The sequence below is a fragment of the Tenrec ecaudatus genome, chromosome 14 (assembly GCF_050624435.1).
Source record: "Tenrec ecaudatus isolate mTenEca1 chromosome 14, mTenEca1.hap1, whole genome shotgun sequence".
Classification (NCBI taxonomy): Eukaryota; Metazoa; Chordata; class Mammalia; order Afrosoricida; family Tenrecidae; genus Tenrec; species Tenrec ecaudatus.
This window is the reverse complement of record NC_134543.1, coordinates 97,686,789-97,708,338: the sequence shown is the minus strand read 5'-3', so window position 1 is coordinate 97,708,338 and position 21,550 is coordinate 97,686,789. Positions and strand designations below refer to the sequence as shown.

The following is a 21,550-nucleotide window of genomic DNA, read 5'->3' as shown; positions in this document are numbered from 1 at the left end:
TGGAGTGCAGATGTCTGGCCTTGGTTTGTTTCTTGCCTATTCTGGGTATATGCCCAGTAGGGGTCTCGTCAGATTGATTTCCCTAGTGGCTATACATACTTCCAGGTCCAACAGCAGTGGATGAGAGTTCCTGTCTCCCCACAGCCCCTCCAACACTTGTTGCTTTCTGATTTTTTTAACTGGGCTACCTTTGAGGGTGTCAGGTGGTACCTCATTGTTGTTTAAATTTGCATTTCTCTTATGGCTAAATATCAGGAACATTTCCTCTTATATTTATTGACCATTTGGATTTCTGCCCCTGTGAAACTTGTTTAAGTCCTTTGCCCACCTCTCAAGTGGGCAATTAGTTTTTTTCTTTTTTGAAGCTAGCAGAATATTATAGATTTTAGTAATAAGGCCTTTGTCTGATGTGTCATTGCTAAAGATGTTTTCCCAGTCTGTGGACTCTCTTATGACTCTCTTGGTGAATTATTTTGATGTACACAGGTGTTTTATCTTCAGTATATCCCATTTGTCAATTTGTGCCTCCTCTGTTTGTGTCCTTCCCTGTTTCTGATAGCCTATGTATTCCCTGCACCAAAGTTCTCAAGTTGGTTCCAATTCCCTCATTGATGGCCCTAATAGTTTGGGGTTTAACCTGAAAGTCTGTGATACCTTGAGTTTATTCTTGTGTATGGAGTGAGATAAGGGTCTTGCTTCATTTTTCTGCAGGTAAATATCCATTTCTTCCAGCACACCCTGTTAAAGAGGGCATCTGCTTCCTATTTGATATTTTTTGGGCCCTTATCAAAGATCAGTTGTCTGTACGCTGATGTTTTTACTTCTGTGTTTTCAGTTCTTTTCCATTGGTCTGAGTATCTGTCATTATATCAATACCATGCGGTTTTGACAACTGTGGCTATATAGTATATGCTAAAGTCAGATAAAGCAAGCCCTCCTACTGTGTCCTTCTTGAGTAGTTCTCTGCTAATGCTGGGCTTCTTCCCTCTCCACTTAAGTTGGTAAGCAGTTTTTCCATTTCTTTGAAGAAATGTGAGGGTAATTGTATCGGGATTGCATTAAACTTATATAGTGCTTTTGGCAGAACTGACATCTTAACTATATTGAGACTTCCAATCTACGAGCATGGAATATTCTTCCATTTGTTGAGGTTGCTCTTGGTTTCTTGTAATAGTGTTCTATAGTTTGCCCTGTATAGATCTTTACTTTTTTTCAGTCAGGTATATCCCAGGATATTTCAATTTGTATTTGGCTATTGTGAAGGGTACCACCTTTTTATCTCTTCTTCTGTGGTCTTATCCAATGTGTATAACAGTACAATGGACTTCTGTTTGTTGATCTTGTATCCTGCCACTCTGCCAAATTCCTCTATTGCTTCCAGTACTCCCCTTGTGGAACTTTTGGGATTTTCCATATATAAAATCATATCATCTGCAAATAATGATAATTTCAAATCTTCCTTCCCCAGACGAATACCTTTGATGTCTCTTCTTTGCCTTATGCTGTTAGCTTAAACCTCCAGCACGATATTAAATAAGGGTGGAGACAAGGGGCATCCATGTCTGGTCCCCTTTTTCAGTGGGATTGTGTTAGTCTTTTCTCCATTAACTACCACGTTGGCTGTTGGTTTTTCATATGTAGCTTGTACTGTCTTGAGGAACTTTCCTTCCATTCCTATCTTCTCAAGTGTCTTAAACAGGAATTGGTGTTGGATGTTGTCAAATGCTTTTTCTGCATCTATCGATATTATCATGTGGTTCTTACAGTTTTTCATGTTAATGTAACAAATAATGCTAATGGTCTTTCGTATGTTGAACCATCCCTGCATCCCTGGTATGAATCCTACTTGGTCAGGGTGAATTATTTGTTTTATATACTTTTGTATTCTGTTGGCTAGTATTTTGTTAAGGATTTTTGCATCAATGTTCATTAGGGATATTGGTCTGTAGTTCTCGATTCTTGTGGGATCCTTGCCCGGTTTGGGTATCAGAGTTATACTAGCTTCATAGAAGGAGTTGTGTGGGATTGGTGTTAGTTCTTCCCTGAATGTTTGGTAGAATTCTCCAGTGAAGCCATCTGGTCCAGGGGATTATTTTGTTGTTAATCCCTTGATAACCTTTTCTATTTCTTCTATTGCTATGGGTCTGTTGAGATTCTTGACGTCCACCGAGGATAGTCTAAGGAGGGATTGTTTTTCCAAGAATTTGGCCATGTCTTCCAAATTGTTGAATTCATTGGAGTACAATCCTTCATAGTACTCCATAGTACATGAAATCCTTTTGATTTCATGATGGTCTGTTGTAATGACCCCTCTTTCATCCCGTATTCTTGCTATTGAAATTTGTTCCCTCCTTTCTTTAGTTAGGTTTGCCAGTGGTCTATCGATTCTGTTTATCCTTTCAAAGAACTAACGTTTAGCAGTATTAATTTTTCCCATAGTTTTCTTATTTTCCCTCTCCTGGATCTCAGCCCTGATTTTTATAATTTTTCTTTTGCTATTAGGAGGATTGTCCTGCTGACTCTGCTCTAGTTGTTGTAAATTTTGTGTCAGCATATCAATCAAGAGTCTCTTGAGTGTGCATTTATTGCTATGAAACATCCTCTGATGACTGCCTTTGCTGTGTCCCATAAGTTTTGGTATGTTGTGTGCTCATTTTCGTTGGTTTCTGGAATATTCCTAATTTCATCTCTGATCTGCGCCAGTACGCACTCCTTTTGCAGTAGAGAGAGTTATTCATCCTCCAATTGTTTGCTCTTGTTTTCTTTGTCTTCCTTTTGTTGATTTCCAGCCTTATGGCACAGTGGTCAGAGAAAAAGGTCTGAATTATTTCAATGTGCTTAAATTTATGTAGATTTTCCTTATGCCCCAGCATGTGGACTTGAAAAGAATGTGAAATTTTTTTTATTTGGATGAAAAGCTCTGTAAATATCAGGTCAAATTGTCTAATTGTGGTGTTTAGCTCTCTAGTCTCCTTGTTGACTTTCTTTCCGTGATCTATCTTTCTCAGAGTGGTGTGTTGAAGTCCCCCACTATAATTGTCTGTGATTTCTTTTTAAACAATTTATTGGGGCTCATACAATTCTTTTTTAAAAAATTTATTCATTTATTTATTTTTAACATTTTATTAGGGGCTCATAAAACTCTTATCACAGTCCATACATATACATACATCAATTTTATAAAGCACATCTGTACATTCTTTGCCCTAATCATTTTCCTTTTTTTTTTTAACAATTTATTGGGGCTCATACAATTCTTATCACAGTTCATACATATACATACATCAATTGTATAAAGCACATCCGTACAGTCTTTGCCCTAATCATTTTTTTCTCCTCTTTTCTTCTTTTACATTTTATTAGGGACTCATACAACTCTTACCACAATCCATACATATACATACATCAATTGTATAAAGCACATCCATACATTCCCTGCCCCAATCATTCTCAAGGCATTTGCTCTCCACTTAAGCCCCTTGCATCAGGTCTTCTTTTTTTTTCCCCCTCCCTCCCCTTTCCCCCCTCCCACATGTGCCCTTGGTAATTTATACATTGTTATTTTGTCAGATCTTGCCCTATCTGGAGTCTCCCTTCCCCCCTTCTCTGCTGTCCCTCTCCCGGGGAAGAGGTCACATGTGGATCCTTGTAATCAGTTCCCCCTTTCCAACCCACTCACCCTCCACTCTCCCAGCATCGTCCCTCACACCCTTGGTCCTGAAGGTATCATCCACCCTGGATTCCCTGTACCTCCAACCCTCATATGCACCAGTGTACAGTCTCTGTCCTATCCAGGCCTGCAAGGTAGAATTCGGATCATGGTAGTTGGGGGGAGGAAGCATCCAGGATCTGGGGGAAAGCTGTGTTCTTCATCGGTACTACCTCGCACCCTAATTAACCCATCTCCTCTCCTAAACCTCTCTATGAGGGGATCTCCATTGGTCGACACTTGGGCCTTGGGTCTCCACTCTGCACTTCCCCCTTCATTTAATATGGTATATACATACATATACATATACACATATATACACATACAAACACACACTTATATCGTTTGTTTGTTTTTTTGCATGATGCCTTATACCTGGTCCCTTGGCACCTCGTGATCGCACTGGCCGGTGTGCTTCTTCCATGTGGGCTTTTTTGCTTCTGAGCTAGATGGCCGCTTGTTCACCTTCAAGCCTTTAAGACCCCAGACACTATCTCTTTTGATAGCCGGGCACCATCAGCTTTCTTCACCACATTTGCTTATGCACCCATTTGTCTTCAGCGATCCTATCATGGAGGTGTGCAGTCAATGATATGATTTTTTGTTCTTTGATGCCTGGTAACTGATCCCTTTGGGACCACTCGATCACACAGGCTGGTGTGTTCTTCCATGTGGACTTTGTTGCTTCTGAGCTAGATGGCCGCTTGTTTATCTTCAAGCCTTTAAGACCCCAGTCACTATCTCTTTTGATAGCCGGGCACCATCAGCTTTCTTCACATTTACTTGTTCACCCACTTTGGCTCCAGCCGTGTGTCGGGAGAGTGAGCATCATAGAGTTCCAATTTAATAAAAGAAGGTATTCATGCATTGAGGGAGTGTTTGAGTAGAGGCCCAAGGTCCTTCCGCCACCTTAATACTTGACCTATAAATATAGACACATAGATCTATTTCCCCATCCTCCTATATATATTTGCATGTACATGTCTTTGTCTAGACCTCCATGAATGCCCTTTGACTCCTAGCTCTTTCCTCCATCTCCCTTGACTTTCCTCCTGCCCTACTACCATGCTTTGTCGCCACCTGGGCTAGAGTATACCTCTTCTCTAAGCAACCTTACCCTTGATCATTTCCCACCAGGCCTGCCACTCCCCCTTCTCTACCATTTGGGGTCCCATGTTTTTCCCTTGTCCCTGGGTTTGTTAACACCACTTCCTTAACCCCCCTACCCCCCCACCCCAAGTCCCCCCGGAACTGTCTGTCCCGTTGTTTTTCCTCCAGATAGTTCATCCAGCCTGTCCTATTCAGACAGACCTGTGGAGCCACTAACATGCACGAAAACAAGACAGAGGAAAAGAAAGCAACAGTATACAACCAGACAACAAAACAACAAAAACAAACCACTGACAAAGAACAGAACAAAACAGTTCACAAGAGAAAAGCTTGTAGTTCAGGGATCGTTTGCTGGCCCTTAGGAGCGTTTTCCAGTCCAGTCTGTTGGGGCACCACACCCTGGCCCCAAAGTCCACTTTCAGCATTCCCTGGGGACCTTGCCACTCCATTCCCTTGCTGTTCCGCTGCACTCGCCCAGTAATTTGCCTCGGTGTGGTGGGATCAGGTCAGGTGCAATTCCCACACTGTGTCTCCGGTGCTGTCCCCTGTATCGCCCTTATTAGTCACTGATTGGCATCATTTCTCATAGTGGGGCCAGCCATGTTGTTCTCTCTGTGGACTGGCTGTTCTACTCAGGAACATCATCCTCACGGCCTGGTGGGCCAGGCTGTGCTCCACTCTCTCCTCCTGCCCCTTCATCTTCTCCCGTGTGCTCTGATCAGATATGTTCATCTCCCAGAGCTGCAGAGTCAATGTCGTCCTTTGGAACACATTCTTTTCGGGGGAGGGGCAGAAATCCACTTAATTTATGGTGCTGGGGCCAGCCTCCCAGACCTCTACACTGGTTCCCTCCTCCACGCCGGGATATTGCATTCACGCCTTGCGATACTGGGTTGAAGTCTGGTCCCACTTTCCCTGTGGAGATATAAACAATACCCTCCCCTTGGGTGGATTAATGCCCCATGACCCCACTACCCTTTTCTTCCTTGTATTCATCCTTTTGTTTTCCTTTCCCCACCTCCTCCACCATTGTCTACCATGTACATCCCTGGTTTGGTCTGGATTTCTTTTTTAATCTTTTAGAGTGTTTGGTTGACGTATTCAGCCAGTCTCTGATTCGGGGAGTATATGTTTACAATGCTTAGTGGTTCTTCGCCTACCATTCCCTTGAGCATTATATAGTGTCCCTCCTTATGTCTTTTTATGGTTTGCACTTTGAGGTCAATTTTATCTGAGATTAGGATTGCAACCCCTGCTTCTTTTGTATTGCTGTTTGCTTGGTACGACCTTCTCCAGCCTTTGATTCTCAGCCTATTTTTGTCTGTAGCCTTGAGATGTATCTCCTGTAGGCAGCAGATTGATGGGTTGTGCTTTCTAAGCCAGTCTGCTAGTCTCAGTCTCTTAATGCCTGAGTTTATGCCATTTTTATTCAGGGTTATTATCTCCATCTGCGGACTCTGTGATGTCATCTTATACCTTTTGTGTTGGGAGTTTTCCTACTTTCCTTTCTCATTTGTGTGTTGTGCATGTGTGTGTGTATCAATCTTGACTTCTTTCCATCCTTAAGCCAATGCTATCTTGGGGTCTGTTTTCTCTTTGTTGCCCTCTGGGTGAGGTTGTTCTATGTGGCAGTCTCTTATTTATGCTTGGCGAGTGTTGTTCTTCTGCCCCACACTGGGTCGGCAAAGATCTTTTGTAAGGCTGGGTTTCTTCTAACATATTTTTGGGTTTTCCATTGTCTGGGAAGACTCTTACTTCTTGAACTATCTTGATCGATAATTTGGCTGGGTATTCTTGGATTTGCGTTGTTTTCCTTCAGTTTTTGGAATATGTTACTCCACTCTCTCCTCATCTTCATAGTTTCTACTGATAGGTCTGAGCATATTCTTATGTGGGAACCTTTATATCTGATTGCTTGTTTTTCCCTAACTGCTCTCATGATTTTCTCCTTTTCCTCAAAGTTGTATAATTTAACCATTATGTGCCTTGGTGACTTCTTCTCCCAGAGTGCAGAGATCTTGGCCACGTAAGGGTGGACGTCTTCCGGGGGCCTGACTTGAGGAGGACCGTGTCCCGCACACGGATCAGCTCTCCGTGTCATTCCACTGCCTGGTTGCTTTTGCGGATGGCCCGTTCCGGTTCCTCCTGGGCAATGAGCCAAAGACACAAATAGGCCGAGGGGCCACATTTGGTGTGAGGAGGGACAGCCGGAGGCAGCAGGGAAGAGGACCCTCAGCTCAGGCTGCCAAGCAAAGGCGGTTGGGAAAGCGCAAGGGCGCTTGCATGTTGCAGCCCACCCGGTGGAGAGAGAAGCGGGGCACGGGCAGCCTCTCTCCTGCCGTCGGCTCTCCTGCTCCATGTCCCCAGCACTGGGGTCTCTCAGGAGCTTAGTGGACAAATCTGCATCTGAGCTCAAAACGATCATTACTTCTTCCACTACAAAGCCTCAGTTTCCTCATCTGGAAATCGAGGATACTCATGAGACCCTGGGGCATGGTGCTCTGAGGGCACGCACGGGCTACAGTTTGGGGCTCCGAGGTGGGCGTCTGAAGATGGGGGACGGGCTCTGCTGCAGGTGGCACACTGGGCACAGGGCACCCCAAGAGGGGGTGAGCGGGTGAGGCTGGGTGGCCAGCTTCCAGGCGAGGAAATTCCAGCTGGCCCAGGGACCTGCAGCCTTCTGGGAAAGGACAGAGGGGTCAGGCTGGGCAGATAACGATAAGCCGTAACCTAGCATCGCCCGCCTTTTACCCGAGCCTGCTCCTGTCTTCCTTCTCAGTGTGAACCCAGAGCACTGAGGTGGTGGGTGGGGTCAGGGCCCTTTCAGATGACAGAAAGTTCTCTCAGAGCCATCCAGACCTGCCACCTTCTACATGCACGACTTGTTACGCCACTTGACCCCCCTCAGAGCCTTGCAATGGTAATAAACCAAAACTAAACCCACCCACCCGCCAGAGTGGAGGCCAGCTGGGAGCGACCCTGTGGGACAGAGCGGAACTGCTGCTGGCAGTTTTCCAGGCTGTAAATCTTTATAGCAGCACAAAGCCGAGCTTTCCCCCAGTGGCTGGTGGTTTCAAACCAGCGATCTTGTGCTTCGCACCGGACACGTAACCCATGACACAAGATCAGTAGTAGCTGCAGATGCCATATAGTTTACCAGGTGTTTTTTTCTCATCGCCATAGGAACTCATTTCATCCGTAGACCAATGCTGTGAGGTACGGACCACCATCACCTCTATTACACAGGTCATGCGGCTAAAGTCACATGACAAGGCCATACGGCTCGGGAAGTAGCAGAAGTGAGATTTCACCCCAGGCCGTCTGGCTCCAGTATCTGCACTCAATCATAGGCCACAGCACAGCACTGACCCCAAGGGTCAAGAGCTTCAAACGGAGCCTGGCCGTGTTTAGCACCGTGATTAGTAGGGTGAGGATGCCGGGGCTGTGGGTCCCGCCGGCTAGGCACCCAGAACTGGGCAGTGGGGCAAAAGAAGGGGGTGTTTTCATCTCTTAGAGTGCCAATTCGCATCAGAGCCTGAAATACCCAGTCTGGCCAGAGGCTACTCGTCTATAAAGTTGTTTTATAGACCCCTACAAGAGGCGCAGGGGGAGGGGAGAACCCTGGGAAGGCCGTGCCCCTTAGCTGCCCAGTGGCAGGAGAAGCTGCGGGCCACTCTGGCCAGAGTGGCTCTGGTCATCCCATTTCCACTCAGGAACCAGGGAGGAAGCTAGGCAGGGCAGGTGAGGACATTGGGGTGAGAGAGGCAACTGGCGTCTCACCAGCTAGGGTGAAGCCCCTCAGGGATGCTGGTCTCTCATTATGAAGGCAGACACCAAAGCCATCATCCACTCATAAGCAAGGGAATGCCAAGGGTGTAACGCTGCCTTATGGCAGCTGCCAGTGCCCTGGGGCAGGGCACAGCAAGCCTCTGGCCGGCAGACGGCCAGGCCAGGAGGAAGCAGCAACTGTGCTCAAGGAGGGCACAGGGACCATCACGGAACGGCTTGACAAAAATCCTTGGGATCCACGCCCAACTTGCTATTCAGTCTCAAAAGGAGTCACCAAGCAGGGAGGGAGGAGAGTTTTTCTGGGCACAGCCCCACTGCCACCTCAGTGTCACTTCACCGCCTGGCCAGGAAATCTCCAGAAACTTCCTCAGCAGAGAAGAGCTGAGCCTGGCCCCTTTCCTGGGAGTGCACCCTCGCAGAGCCTCCTGCCTCCCTGGTCAAACAACCAGGAGTTCCTGCCAAAGACCAAAAACACTCTCCCGAGGTGCCATGTCTCAGGGCACATCCTACACCCCAGGCAGACTCACCTGCTGTAAAAGGCATCTTGTAGGGAAAGCCGCCACAAGTAGTGCCAACATGGGGCAGTGGCAGGGGCAACACTCCACAGAGGCCGTAACTACTTGCTCCAGAGTCCTCGCTGGAGCAGTATCGAGAAGAGCCCCAGGGGGGGTGCTGTAAAGGGGTGCCCACTGGCACGGACCTTGGGGACAAGAGGAGCCCCTCACTTTGTGCCACCACTGGGGACAGCTTGCCTTCAGGTAGCATGGAACAGGAGGAGTAGGCCCCGCACTGCAGCCCATCGTGGCCACAGTATAGGTAGAAGCTACCGAGAGCAGTGAGCTCAGGCCCGCCACTGAAGTCGGCAGGGTTGCCAGGCATGGGTAGGGGGGACAGCTGGGGTGCAGGGAAAGAAGGCTGGTGCAGTTCCTGCTTGGGGGCAGGTGACTCTTCACCTGGGCGCCCAGGCTCCGGCTTCAGGGCTGCCTGCTCACCCATCAGCAGGGGTAGGCGGGGGTGCAGGCCCAAAGGGCTCTCTAGGGCCTTGCTCAGGGGCTGGTACAGTGGTTGGATGGAAGGCCCATTTGGGGTGGCAGATGGCTGCGGCCCTTCAGGGCACTCTTGCCAGCTAGGGGGGCCTGTGGCCTCTCCAGAGCTGGGTCCCTGACGAGCCTTGGGAAAGGTCTTGCCATTGTTGGCCTTGGCCCACTTTGGCCGTAGGGCCTTGGGTGCCAGGAGCTCAGCGGAGCGCCCATCTGCTTCAGGGTGGGCACGAGGTGGGCGCAGGGGCAGCTCCCGCTCTTGGCTCAACTTCAGAAAAGCGGCTGCGTTTAGGCTGGCCAGTCTCTTGGGAGCTGAGTCACCTTCCCGACGGGCACCTTCATCTGGTGCTGGCTCTGGGGACAGGTCTCGACTTCCTCCTCCGAGGTCACCTAGCCGGGGTCGCTTCTTGGAGGACCAGCTCCCAGTGGCCCGGTCTCGGTTCCGGTGGGGTTCTCCCCCTCGACTGCGGCGGGCGCACCCCAGGCTGCCGGTGGCCTCCCGATCCAGCAGCAGGTTGTTGAGGCTCTCCGCGTTGAGGGAGGCCAGGCGCCATTTGCGGGGCTGGGCTAGGCCACAGTCCTCACTGGATGGGGCTGGGCTGGGCGGCTTGGGCAGGTCAGGGGGCATCTCTTGGGCCTCGTCAGCGCTCACAGGACCTGCCACACTCTCCAGGCGGGTCAGCAGCACTTTGCAGGCCTTGGGCTTCTCAGGAACTAGTGATCGGGAGCTGGAGATGCAGTGAGCAGTGTGTCGGGTTGTCACGCCCACCACCGCCATTCCTGGGGGTCCCAGGCAGTTCCATAGAGCAGGAGCTCAGGGCAGGCGGCACTGGTCCCTGGTGGCAGTGACGAGAAAGGTGAAAAGCCAACTTGCCCCTCAGCTCCCTGTCCCAGGTCGAGGGCTGAGGGGTGAAGGGCTTAATTTACAACCCAGGGAGAGGGCAGGGGCAGAAAGAAACCGCAGTTCTGTGCTGGTGACAGGTAAGCTCCTCGGCTTCATCTGAAGAACAAGGGGCAGGCTTGCTGCTGGCTCCCTGGCTCCGCTTGACTGATTCTTCAGTGTAGGCACCCTGCCTGAGCAGGAGTCTCAGCCCCGGCAACCCCTGGAGAGAGCAGTGCCCACCTGGCCTCGATTGCTGGAGCACTCGCTCCTCTCTGCAATCTGGCTGAAAACCAGAAACACCTGGGCAGGAGGCAGGCCACACATCCAAAGGAAGTCGCCTAGCCCACTTGGACACAGACTTGTTTCACAGACTGCCCTCAGAGCTAGTGTCCATCTGAGATGCCAGAGCCCACCTCCTGGAGACACCAAGCTGCTATGTGGCTGGTCAGGCCACCTGATCATCATACTTCAGTGGGGGCTCTTGGGAGCCTAGAGGCAGGATCAGGCCTTGGGGAAGGCCCACCTGCAACCCACACTGGGTCTGGTGTGCTGGCCAGCTCAACCCAGCAGTCAAGTGCCATCTTCGCCTATCTTTTCCAATCTGGCCAGTCCCAGCAAGAGACTCCCAGAGACACGGGCCTAGGGAAGGCATCCTGAACTTCCTTTTTCTTAACCTTGGTGGCACAGCCACACATGCCACTTCCTAGGACTGTGGCTGACCACACATCCCTTGGAGAGAAGTTTTGACTTGGACAACACCCTGGTGCTGTACTGGTTATGAGTTGGGCTACAATCTGCATAGTTGGCAGTTAAAACTCACCACACTCCAAGGGAGAAAGACTGGGCTTTCTACTCCTGTAAACAGTTACTGTCTTGGAAACCCACAGGGGGTCATGTTGTATTAGGAATACAGGACTATCATAAGAGCAGCATTGGTAGAAACTCTCCTGATGGCTACAGAGTGCCACTGCCCTGGGTTGAGGTGAGGCCTTTCATCCAGGGAGAGGGCTGAGAGAGAGAGCTTGAGCCTGCAAGTCCACAGACGCTCCTGTCGGCAGGGACTCCGGGTCAAGGCACTGGGTGGAGCGCACTGGCCTAAGAGTCGGTTAACCTTCAGATCCCCCAAGTGGTGCGCGGCAAAAGCAGGTATCTACACTTGACCCAGGATTAGGGACTGCAGCACGAAAGCTATTCATTGCCAGGGGCAGGGACATTCAATCATCTTTCACCCCTGAAAAGGTGGTGATAGGTCAGATCAATTTGGGAATCTATACTTTAAAGGCGCATGTCCCTGCTCCAGGAGACCTGCCTTCGCAGAGGACAGCCCCTGTGCATCTGAGGAAAGCAGACCCGCAGATGCAGGCCCCATGACGCCAGGGCATGGCCACTGTGGGACACTCCCAGGCACCGTGCCAAGTGACCTGCGCCCACCACTCACCCACCATGTGTGCTGTTACTGTCCAACGTGGAGGGCAAGGCCCGCAATAGGCTGACGCTACGGTTCACTGTACGTGGGCTTCGCTAAGTGGTCTGCACCTCCCTGAGTTTTTGGCGCCCTTTCTACACAGCAAGACTGTTGTGAGGATCAAAGCAGCCACGAATGGGTGTGAAGCGCTTAGCAAAGTGCCTGCTATGCAGAAGGTGCTCAATATAAGTTTGTTCCTTTCCCATATTTGTCCAGTACCAAGCTAAGCTCGGAAGGAAGGCCCAACGACTAATGCATTGGAGCTTGAGATTGTAGGAAGACGGAAGGACAGTGTGTGACAGAGACCGATGGAACACTCAGGGAGCTCACGCCAAGCAGCCAGGGGAACTGTAGAATGGGAACCTCTGAGAAATTCATAAACATCGGGATTTAGGAAGGGGCACTCAGAAAAGTGGCAGTCTTGTGGTGGGAGACATGGTCTTTCCCGGCCCCGTCCCTGCTGGTTCTACACCAGGAGACTGGCCCTGGGATGAGCTTTGGGGCCAGCTTTCCTCAAACCCTCCTCCCCAGACCCGACACTGTGCAGGCAACTCTACTCCTGAAGGCAGGCCCCATGCTCCAAACAGCTCATGATTCAGGAGGAGGACAATTGTAATAGAGGCAGGCGGCATGAGGTTCAGCTGGGCCAGAGAGCTCCAGCTTCATGGCAGGAAAATCCTCAGGCGACTGACTGCAGAATTCTTTAGAAAAGACGGGGCAGGAGCTCGCCAACCTGCCCCGGAACCTGCCCCAGGAACCTGCCCCAGGAACCTGCCCCAGGAACCTGCCCCAGGAACCTGGCCCAGGAACCTGCCCCAGGAACCTGCCCCAGGAACCTGCCCCAGGAGTGTGCAAAGATATGTGCTAGTTCAAACACCAGGAAACCGGGGGCCAAACATGAAACAAAAAGGGAACACACTGTTGAATGGAAAACCCAATTGCTGTGAAACTTTCACGCAAATCACAACAAACAGATTGTTTAAAGGGAGAGTTTTGTGCTTGGCCTCCAGCACACAACCCCAGCCTGCTGAACCAATCACCCCATGAGGAGCCACAGCCAAGGTCAAGCCTCCCCACCACCCCACTAGCAGGGGCAGACCCCCGCAACTTTCGAGTGCCCCCACCTTCACGATGCCAGCTCTGTAGGGACAGGCGGGCTGAATGAATGAGCTGTCCACCTGGCCGGCCCCAAAGAACATTTCAACCCCCATGGACTCGGGAAGACAACCTCAGACGGCGCAACACTCCTCCGACCCTGGAGCACAAAGGAATTACGTCTTACTTCATTCAGGAAATATCTCGTTTTACACAACTTGCTTTCACTACCATCACTTTCATTTTCTTAACATACCTGCCCAGCTACGTCAGGGAGACACCTTCCCCTCGAACTGCTTGGCAAATGAGTGTGGGACGAGAAGCATGTTTGCACCCAGAAAACCACATCACAGACAGCAGGGTAAAATCAGCTGCAAAGACCCTGCCTTGGCGTTGGTAAGCTCTGAGCCCCACAAGCAGGCGTGGAAGGAAATTCTTGACGGGCAGAGGTTCTGCTTCACCAGAATGGCTGTCTGTCACCCTTCCCTGCAGCCAGCACCACTCAAAGCACACAACATTCACTCTCAATTATCCGCCCAGCAACTCTGAGGGTGCTGTGATCTCTTAAGGAGGAGAAAAACGGAAGTACAGAGAGGTAAAAGGGCACTGGCCTGGCTTCTACTGGGGGGAGAGCTGGGGCCACCCAGGTGTCTATCCCAAAACCCATACTCCCTGTTGCCTCCAGCCGGGGCCCACAGAACAGCTGCTGGATCAGAGCCCAACAGCCCAGAGTAGCTTTCACATTCAATTTTTGGTTTTGATGTTGCCTTAATTACTGACATTGTAGCACATTATTAGCTTTTATTCATTTTCCATCATAAAGGAACTTAGGATGTACACCAGTTTAGCTGGGTTAAGGGTGCCCACAGACTGACTGAGGCACATAAACATATTTAAATTTTTGTTTCCACCGAAAAGTTTGCTCAAAGGTCCCTATCTGTCCTGGAAGAGAAGCATGGAGATAGTACTTTTAAAAAATACACTTTGCCCAGATTTTAGTTAATCCAGAAAAAGTATCTGTCTGTACACTACCTCCACCAATCCAACCAGCCTCATCGTTCTCCAGTGGCAGAGAGGGGCTGCTGGTTCCCACCGGTCTTTCTGTCAACAGCCCCACGCTGACTGCACTATGCCACCCGGGCTTCCACACGTCCCCCCAATCCAGACCGACCTCCAACACATCGACTGTCATTCCTAGTGACCAGGCCGGACAGAGTAGCATTGTTCCACAGGGGTTCTACAGCTCTAAGTCTTTACAGAAGCAGACTGCCTCATCTTTCTCCCTCGAAGTGGCTGGTGAGTTTTGAACCACCGACCTTGCAATTGACAGGCGAATGCTTAATCCAGCATGCTGCCAGGCCCCTTCGGTTCCCTCTAAACCCATTCAGTCAACGGTAAACTACTTGATGCGGTAAGAATGGAGTTAGCTTTCAAGGCTCACAAAACTGAAGTTCCCCCAAAGCTTTCAGACCCAGCAGTCACTGGAGAAGGGCTTCCAGATGAGCCAGCCTTCTCCTCTGTGGGCAGGATGGTGACATAGGTGCACCCAGTGTAAGAAGCCCAAAAAAGCCCCGGGAGTGGGAGGAATGCAGCAGCGGTCGGCACCTCCCTGGGTCTCTGGGCTCAACATCACAGAAAAGCCTTATCCTGCCTTCCTGGCGGGTGGGGAGAACTGGACAGAAGCTACGTACCTTTCCCCAAAACCCACTGGCAAAGGAACCAACATGAGGAAAATGACTTAGACCCAAGTTCTTGGCACTGTTCCTGTTACCCGAGAAAAGTCACTTGTCAAGTTTCTCATTCAAGCAACTTGGTCATGGTGCCTTAAAAATAAGCCCCCAATTGAAGCTTCAGTAAGGCTGGGAGACTAACCGGCTCTTTTCTTCCTGATGGACTAGGCCTACAGAGGATCTCTAGGACAATGTTATTGTGTGAGCAGGGGGGGAAATGGAGGAATGGGATGGGACGCTGCTACCAAGTCAGGTAAATAACCACCGTTTCTCCCTGGGAAGATGGGATCTGAAGGGAACCCTCTCCAGGATACCAATCCTGCATGTGACCCTCCCACGTCCTCTGGTCCCATCTTCCAGAACAAGTGTCCTGGCTTCATGGAAGCCCAGGGCCAGGTGGTGCAGAGCACCGGGTAGAGTCCAGGCCTGCTGGCCCTGCAGGCTGCCTGCAAGCCTCTCTGCTGAGACTGCTGTTCTTCCTCCTCCTCCTCCTCCTCCCTCTTAGCCATTCCAGTGCCCATTAGTGGCAGTACCAGGAGGTGGGCTGAGGAAACATAAAGGAGCTGAAATTCAAACCAGTGCATTTTCCTCGACTTAGGTGCCTCCCATAAAACCAGGTGGATTTCATCATCCAGGACCCGCTTGCCCTGTCCTGGGGACGTTGAGCAGTCCGGCTCAAGAGGCAGGAGCCACAAAATCCCAGGGCGCCAGTTGTCAGGCTCTGGTGCTTCTAATCACCATCAGCTCTTGACTGGAGGCTGGGTTTTCTGTCTGTTCAGGGTTAACAGGCACTTCCAGCCAGAGCAGGCCTTGGGGACCTGCAGAGCAGGAGTCAGGGGGCTGCCCTCAGATCCAAAGCACTCGCTCCTTGCCCCTCGAAAGGCCAGCTTGTCCCCAGCCCAATGGCAAGTTCACAAAAGAAGGGAGCCTTGCCAAACTGCTAGCAAATTCCCATAAATAGTTGGGCTGGGGTAGTACCACTTATGTAAAATGCTTCCCCATTGAGAGATGCTGCCTTATTTACATTCTTCACAACCCATTCATAAAAAGGAGTCCCTTTAATGTCGGGGCTGTTCATATAATGCTCCATAAACCCAGCCGCTTCGGCTGGCAGTTTTAGTTCAACGCAGGCTACTTCTCACCTCCGGGGACTTGTTTCCCCTGAAGATTCCCCCCTCCTTAGTGACTCACCTTGCAACAGGGCACTGAGGCCAGATGCTGCCTCTGTGAAGCACAAGACAAAGAAGAACTGATGAAATGAAAGCACAGACGTCCTCCTGGCTGTTGGGACAGAGATGTGAGAGGAGTGAAAGAAACGAAAGGACAATCCCTAAAGAACTCCAGCTGGAGAGATGCATGCTGGGAGTTGGGGCAGTTTCTTCCAGGTTTACAAAAATGATGGTTGGGGATGTCACCTGCTTCGCCAGAGAGCGAGGAAATTTTTTTTTAATCTATAGTAAAAATTAAGAGGAGGGTGCTTTCTGCTTTTTCATTTGCATCGTGGGTGAATAAACAAATAAGGCTTGCCCCTGCTTCCTGATAGCAGTATTCTTCTTGATAGAATCATTCTAAGAGGAATACAGTTTAGTTGGGGTGAAGAAACTCGTCCCCATAAAGGGAGGCAGGGCAGGCAGCAAAAACTACTTGAGCAGCTCAGGAGCCCAGGCAAGCAGGAGAAGCATTCTGAGGTAACTTTCCTCTTGCTACAGTAGAAGCAGGAGAGAAGTAGTAGGGTGGGCTTTTTTTTTAATTGACAGGGGAGCGGTCTGCATTGCCATGGAAACTATAAGGGGTGGCCTTCCCACTTAGAAGGGAAATGCTGGTCCATTAATCATCAAACTGGGGCACAAAAGGGAGGTTTGGGGGAAATGGGGTGGATGCACAAATTCTTTTTCACTGCTGCAAACCAGACACCAGTTCTCGCTCCCATTCCCTGCATGGACCAGGGTTGCAGGTAAATAAAACACAGAAGTTCTGTGGGTGCTGGACTCCCAGCATTTCTTTCCACTGGGTCCAGTGTGGGGCTGATCAGGGCCTCGCATGTCAGGGATGCCCCACCACGTTAGCACCCTCCTCGAGAACCAGCTCCGGAAGCCCCATCCACAAGGCCAGGCTTCTTCCATTCTCAGAACTGTGCTTTCTCCCTCCGCATTTACACACCGGAATGAGGAGAGATAAAAACATATGGATTCATTTAGCATGGACAACAAGGAAAATTGCACAAGAGCAGCAAAGTCGGGTGGAGAGAAGGGACTGGTGCAGGAGGAGGAAAACAGAATCACAGGCTTTCCCCATCCATGTCATCTACATGGTGTCCTAGGAGTACTCCACAGGGCGGGATCCCACCAGCCCTGTGACAATTCTTCATTTCCCCCACCCCAACCCTTCCAGGTGAGGATGCCTTTATGCTCACTTTGATAGAACAGGCTGGGAACCTCAAGAGGCTTCTCCTCCATTCCCACCCCAACTCTGCAGCCAACTGCACTTACTCATTCAACAAAAACCACGTGCCCTCCATGAGAGGGGTACTGGAATAGCCACCACAAAAGAACCCGGCACTCATACTGCCCTTGTCTTTCGGAAAACTTCTGACCTACAAACCCCCTCAAAAGATGATCGGTATGCTCTATAATCCAGGGTCGAAGGCTCAGAGGCAGGACACCAGCCTGGAGTGGCCTGAGCTACACTGTGCGAAAGCCTGGGCCCTGAAAGGCAAGGAGGATTCAGGCAGGAGGAGAAGGCAAGGGAGTCCTCTTGAGGGGACCAAAGATGCAGAAAGAGAAATGTGTGGGGAACGGCAAGGGGAGGGCCTTATGGTCCGAGTGCGGAGGGTCTTGAGAGCCAGCCTTACCTTCCAAGGAAAGGGGAGCTATTGCAAGGGTGGGACTCTGGGCATGAGGTGCTTTAGGAAGAACTATGTGCACAGGCTGAATCAAAAGGGCTCAAGGGAGTGGGCAGAAAAGGGAGGCTGTAAGAGCACAGGCCTGACATGGGGAGCAGCTAGAGACAGGGAACAAAGGTGGGTACCCAAAAGAGAGAACTTTATCACTCGCTGTGCTCTCTGCAGCAAAACTTCCCAACACTCTGACTACTGGGAGCACCCTGGCAGGGACTGCAGCTGCTGGAGGTCCTTCTGGTGGGCACCAAAGCAAGTCGCTGCTCTGAAATCATGTATCTTGTCACCCCACAGGAGGCACCGGGACCTTGGGATTTTAGGAGTTCTCTGGATCTTAGACATGCAATTAAATTCTCTGAGAACAAATTTTACTCTCAAGCGTGAGATAATATCTCCCTTCCTCACAAGCCTCAACTCCACCCAGGCTGAGATCTAGACCCTCCAGGGGAGAGGGGTGGCCATGGATAACCTCCATGCCCACATCACCCCTTTGCAAAGCTGACAGGCCGCTTTCCCAGGCTAGAATTACAGTTAACCACAGGTGGAAGAGGGCGCTTGAAGACGGTACTCCAACCTGGATTCTCAGCAAAAGTCCGCATTCTAAACAGACCGAGATTACCCGTCTTTTGGTCCCAACTATGCCATTTGGTGTGAAGTCACATGAGGGGGATAGGGATACAGGAATTCTGTGTGCAAGCGTTTTCACAAATGGGAAAACAGTAGCCATCTTAGAGCTGGGCACTGGCGGGGCTGGAGACATTTACAACTTAAGGTCGTGATTGTTAAGTGTCTTCCAGGCGGCCAAGGGCAGTGGTTGTCCTTCCAGAACATGTGAGTCCCTCTGGACCCCTTCTTGAGGTAAGACATGGAAATGAGGGGAGAGGAAACCTCTCAGGTAACACAAAGGAAAAGGCCCAGGAAATCTTTTTGTAATCATTAAATTCCTGTTGGGTTTATAAACTCAGCTTTTCATGATCCTAGTGGATCCCTCCCTTGGCTAAAGAGAAGTGCTCAAGGCAGCTGTGAATGGACGGCTGAAGCACATTTGAGAGGTGTCCCCAGACCCAATCCAGCTCATTTTCTGCACTCATAAGGCTGCTCAAGGTGGGAGACAGGGATGTCCCAGGCAGGGAAAAACCTCTCTGTCTTAAGCCTACTCTGACGACAGGAAACTCCCAATGCAGCAGACAGGCTCTCAAGCAGCGCCTCTCGGGTCCCACAACCTCACCACCACCGGCCAGGACCCACCGCGATTCCACCATCACCCCTGCCCCTCCGCCTTGGCCGGGTCGACCCCACTCTTCTACAACAGCAAGGCGAAGTGTGGACGAAGCCATGAGCCAGTGCCGCAGCTCCTCCCGGCGGGAGCCTCGGCCCCCGCAGTCCCCGGGGCAGAGTCCGGGCCCGTCACCCGCCCCTGGGGTGGGTGGCTCGAACTCGCTCCCCTCCCGGACGCCACCACCTGCGTCCGCTCCGGCGCCGCCTTTGTCCGGCGCTGAACCGCCGAGCGGGCCGAGAGGGTAGACCTCACCCGGCACCCGGCCCCTAGCCCCCAGGAGCGGTGACAGAGCCTGCAGGCTGAGACCAGGCCGGCTGCGAGCACGGGGTCCTGCTGTCACTTGGAGGAGGTCTGACAACTTCGATCCCCCCCTCCACCCGCCCGCCCCACCTCAGACTCGGCCGCCGCCCGGCACGGTCCCTGCTGGGCCTCCCGCGGCCCACACCCCGCTTCTCGAACCGGTCCCCTTCCGTCTTCGGCGCCTCCTTCCTTGCAGCCCGATCAGGTCCGGGCCACACTACCCCTACCCCCGGCGCGGTCCCGTCCTCTGCCCCCCGCCCCCCGCAATAACAGGCGAGCTCCCCGCGCAGAGGGCGGCCCCCCACCTCACCCAGAGCCGGTGATCCCGAGGCGCCACCCCCGGCCGCGGGCCCCTTGCCTTGGGGACCACGATGGGGGAGGGGGCGCGGCGGGGCGGAGGGGGCCTCGTCGTCAGCACAGTACACTCGGCAGCGAGCCGGCTCCGCGGTGGGGAAACGACCTGCGTCCTCCCGCTCTCCGAGGCCGGGACGCCCGCGCCGCCGCCGCCGCCCGGCCAAGCTGCCACCCTGCGGCCGCCACCTACCCCGCCCCCGGCCTGCGAAGCAGGCGGCCCCCGGGGCTGTCACCTCGAGGCGCGCCGCGCTCCCCGATGGCGGGACCGTGGCGCCGGACCCGGGGGAGGGAGGCGGAGCAAGCGGGCGGGCGGCCGCACCTGCTTCGCGTCGTCCGTCCGTCCGTCCGTCCCTTCCCGGGCTGGCGGGGGCGGCGGTGAGGCGCGCTTGGTGGGGCGCGCTGACGGGCGGTCGGTCGTCTCCCCCTTCGCTCGCCTGTCTCCCTTGCTCGCTCGCTCGCTCCCTCCCTCCCGCTCCTCCCCCCCCCCACCCCGGTCCCCAGCTCACCGGGACGGGCGGCGCGGACGGCGCGGTTCTGGGCGCCCGAAGGCCCCGGCCGGGCTGGAATCCGGCGGCTGGAACCCCCCGGGGGCGCTCAATTCCCGGGCTCCACGCTGCTGCGTCAGCGCCTCCTCCTGGGGGCCGGGGCCGGGCGGGCGGAGCGGGGGCCGCGTCCGGGCGGGGCCGTCGGAGGGGCGGGAGCGCCTGGCCGGGGCGGGCGAACGGCGGGGGCCGGACGGGCGGGGCAGGCAGCCGGACGGGCAAGCGGCGGGGGCCGGGCTCCGGGATCCGCTACGCCGCTCGCGGTTCCCCCACAAACTCCCCGAGAGCGGAGCCTCCGCCGCCCTCCTTCCTGCTTCCTCGTCCGCAGCCAATCAGCGGTTCGCCCCTCGGCCAGCTCCGCCAATCAGCCGCCCCGTCCTGCGCTGGCCCCGCCAGCCAATCAGGCCCTCGGCTCCCCCTCCCGGTCTCCGACCAATCAGAACCCTGGGTCTGTCGTCCAGACGCAGGGGGCAGCACGAGGCGGCCGGGGGAGGCGGCGCGGTGCGAGAGGTGGGGAGGTGCGAATCTTGAAAAACATTCTAATGAGCTAAAGGAATTCACCACAAAACCAGGAGGCGGCCCCAGGAAGCTCGTGGTAAAATGGGATTATCTCATGACAAGCTGAAGTCCCATCCCTTTATGGAGGGTCCCAGGAAAGAGACAAGCCAGTCAGGGAGCAGTGTAGCAATGACGATGAAACATACAACTTTCCTCTACTTCCTAAATGCTTCCTCCCCACCACTATCATGACTCCAATTCCACCTTACAAATCTGGCTAGACCGGAGGATGTACACTGGTACAGATGGAACTGGAAACAGAGAATCCAGGACAGATGATCCCTTCAGAACCAGTGATGAGAGTGGTGATACCAGAAGGGTGGAGGGAGGGTGGGATAGAAAGGGGGAACTGATTTCAAGGATCTACATATAACCTCCTCCTGGGGGATGGACACCAGAAAAGTGGAAGAAGGAAGAAGTCGGACATGGCAAGATATGAGAAAATAATTTACAAAAAATAAAATAAAAATTTACAAATTATCAAGGGTTCATGAGGGAGAGGGAAGTGGAGAGAGGGGAAATATGAGGAGCTAATGGCAGGGGCTTAAATGGAGAACAAATGTTTTGAGGATGATGAGGGCCATGAATGTACAAATGTGCATTCTATAATTGATGTATGTATGGATTGTGATAAGAATTGTAGGAGCCTCTCATAAAATGAATTAAATAAAGAGAAAAGTTGAAGTCCCTGGTATCCATGGTAAATTGCCAACTATAGAAAACATGTATTTGAAGCAGATTACTCAGACAGTATTTAGGTACCTGTTGTCCTCAGGTTGTTTCGAACTCACCCTGGAGGA

General features: G+C 52.1%; 1 protein-coding gene across 1 annotated transcript; it reads right to left on the bottom strand.

Moving 5' to 3' along the window:
- Positions 1 to 5,029: 5,029 nt before the first annotated feature.
- Positions 5,030 to 19,242, bottom strand: LOC142425815 (bromo adjacent homology domain-containing 1 protein-like). Its single transcript, XM_075531216.1, has one exon. It carries the CDS (start codon positions 10,424 to 10,426, stop codon positions 8,942 to 8,944), a length of 1,485 nt encoding a protein of 494 aa, XP_075387331.1. The 5' UTR covers positions 10,427 to 19,242; the 3' UTR covers positions 5,030 to 8,941.
- Between the last annotated feature and the right edge of the window lie 2,308 nt (positions 19,243 to 21,550).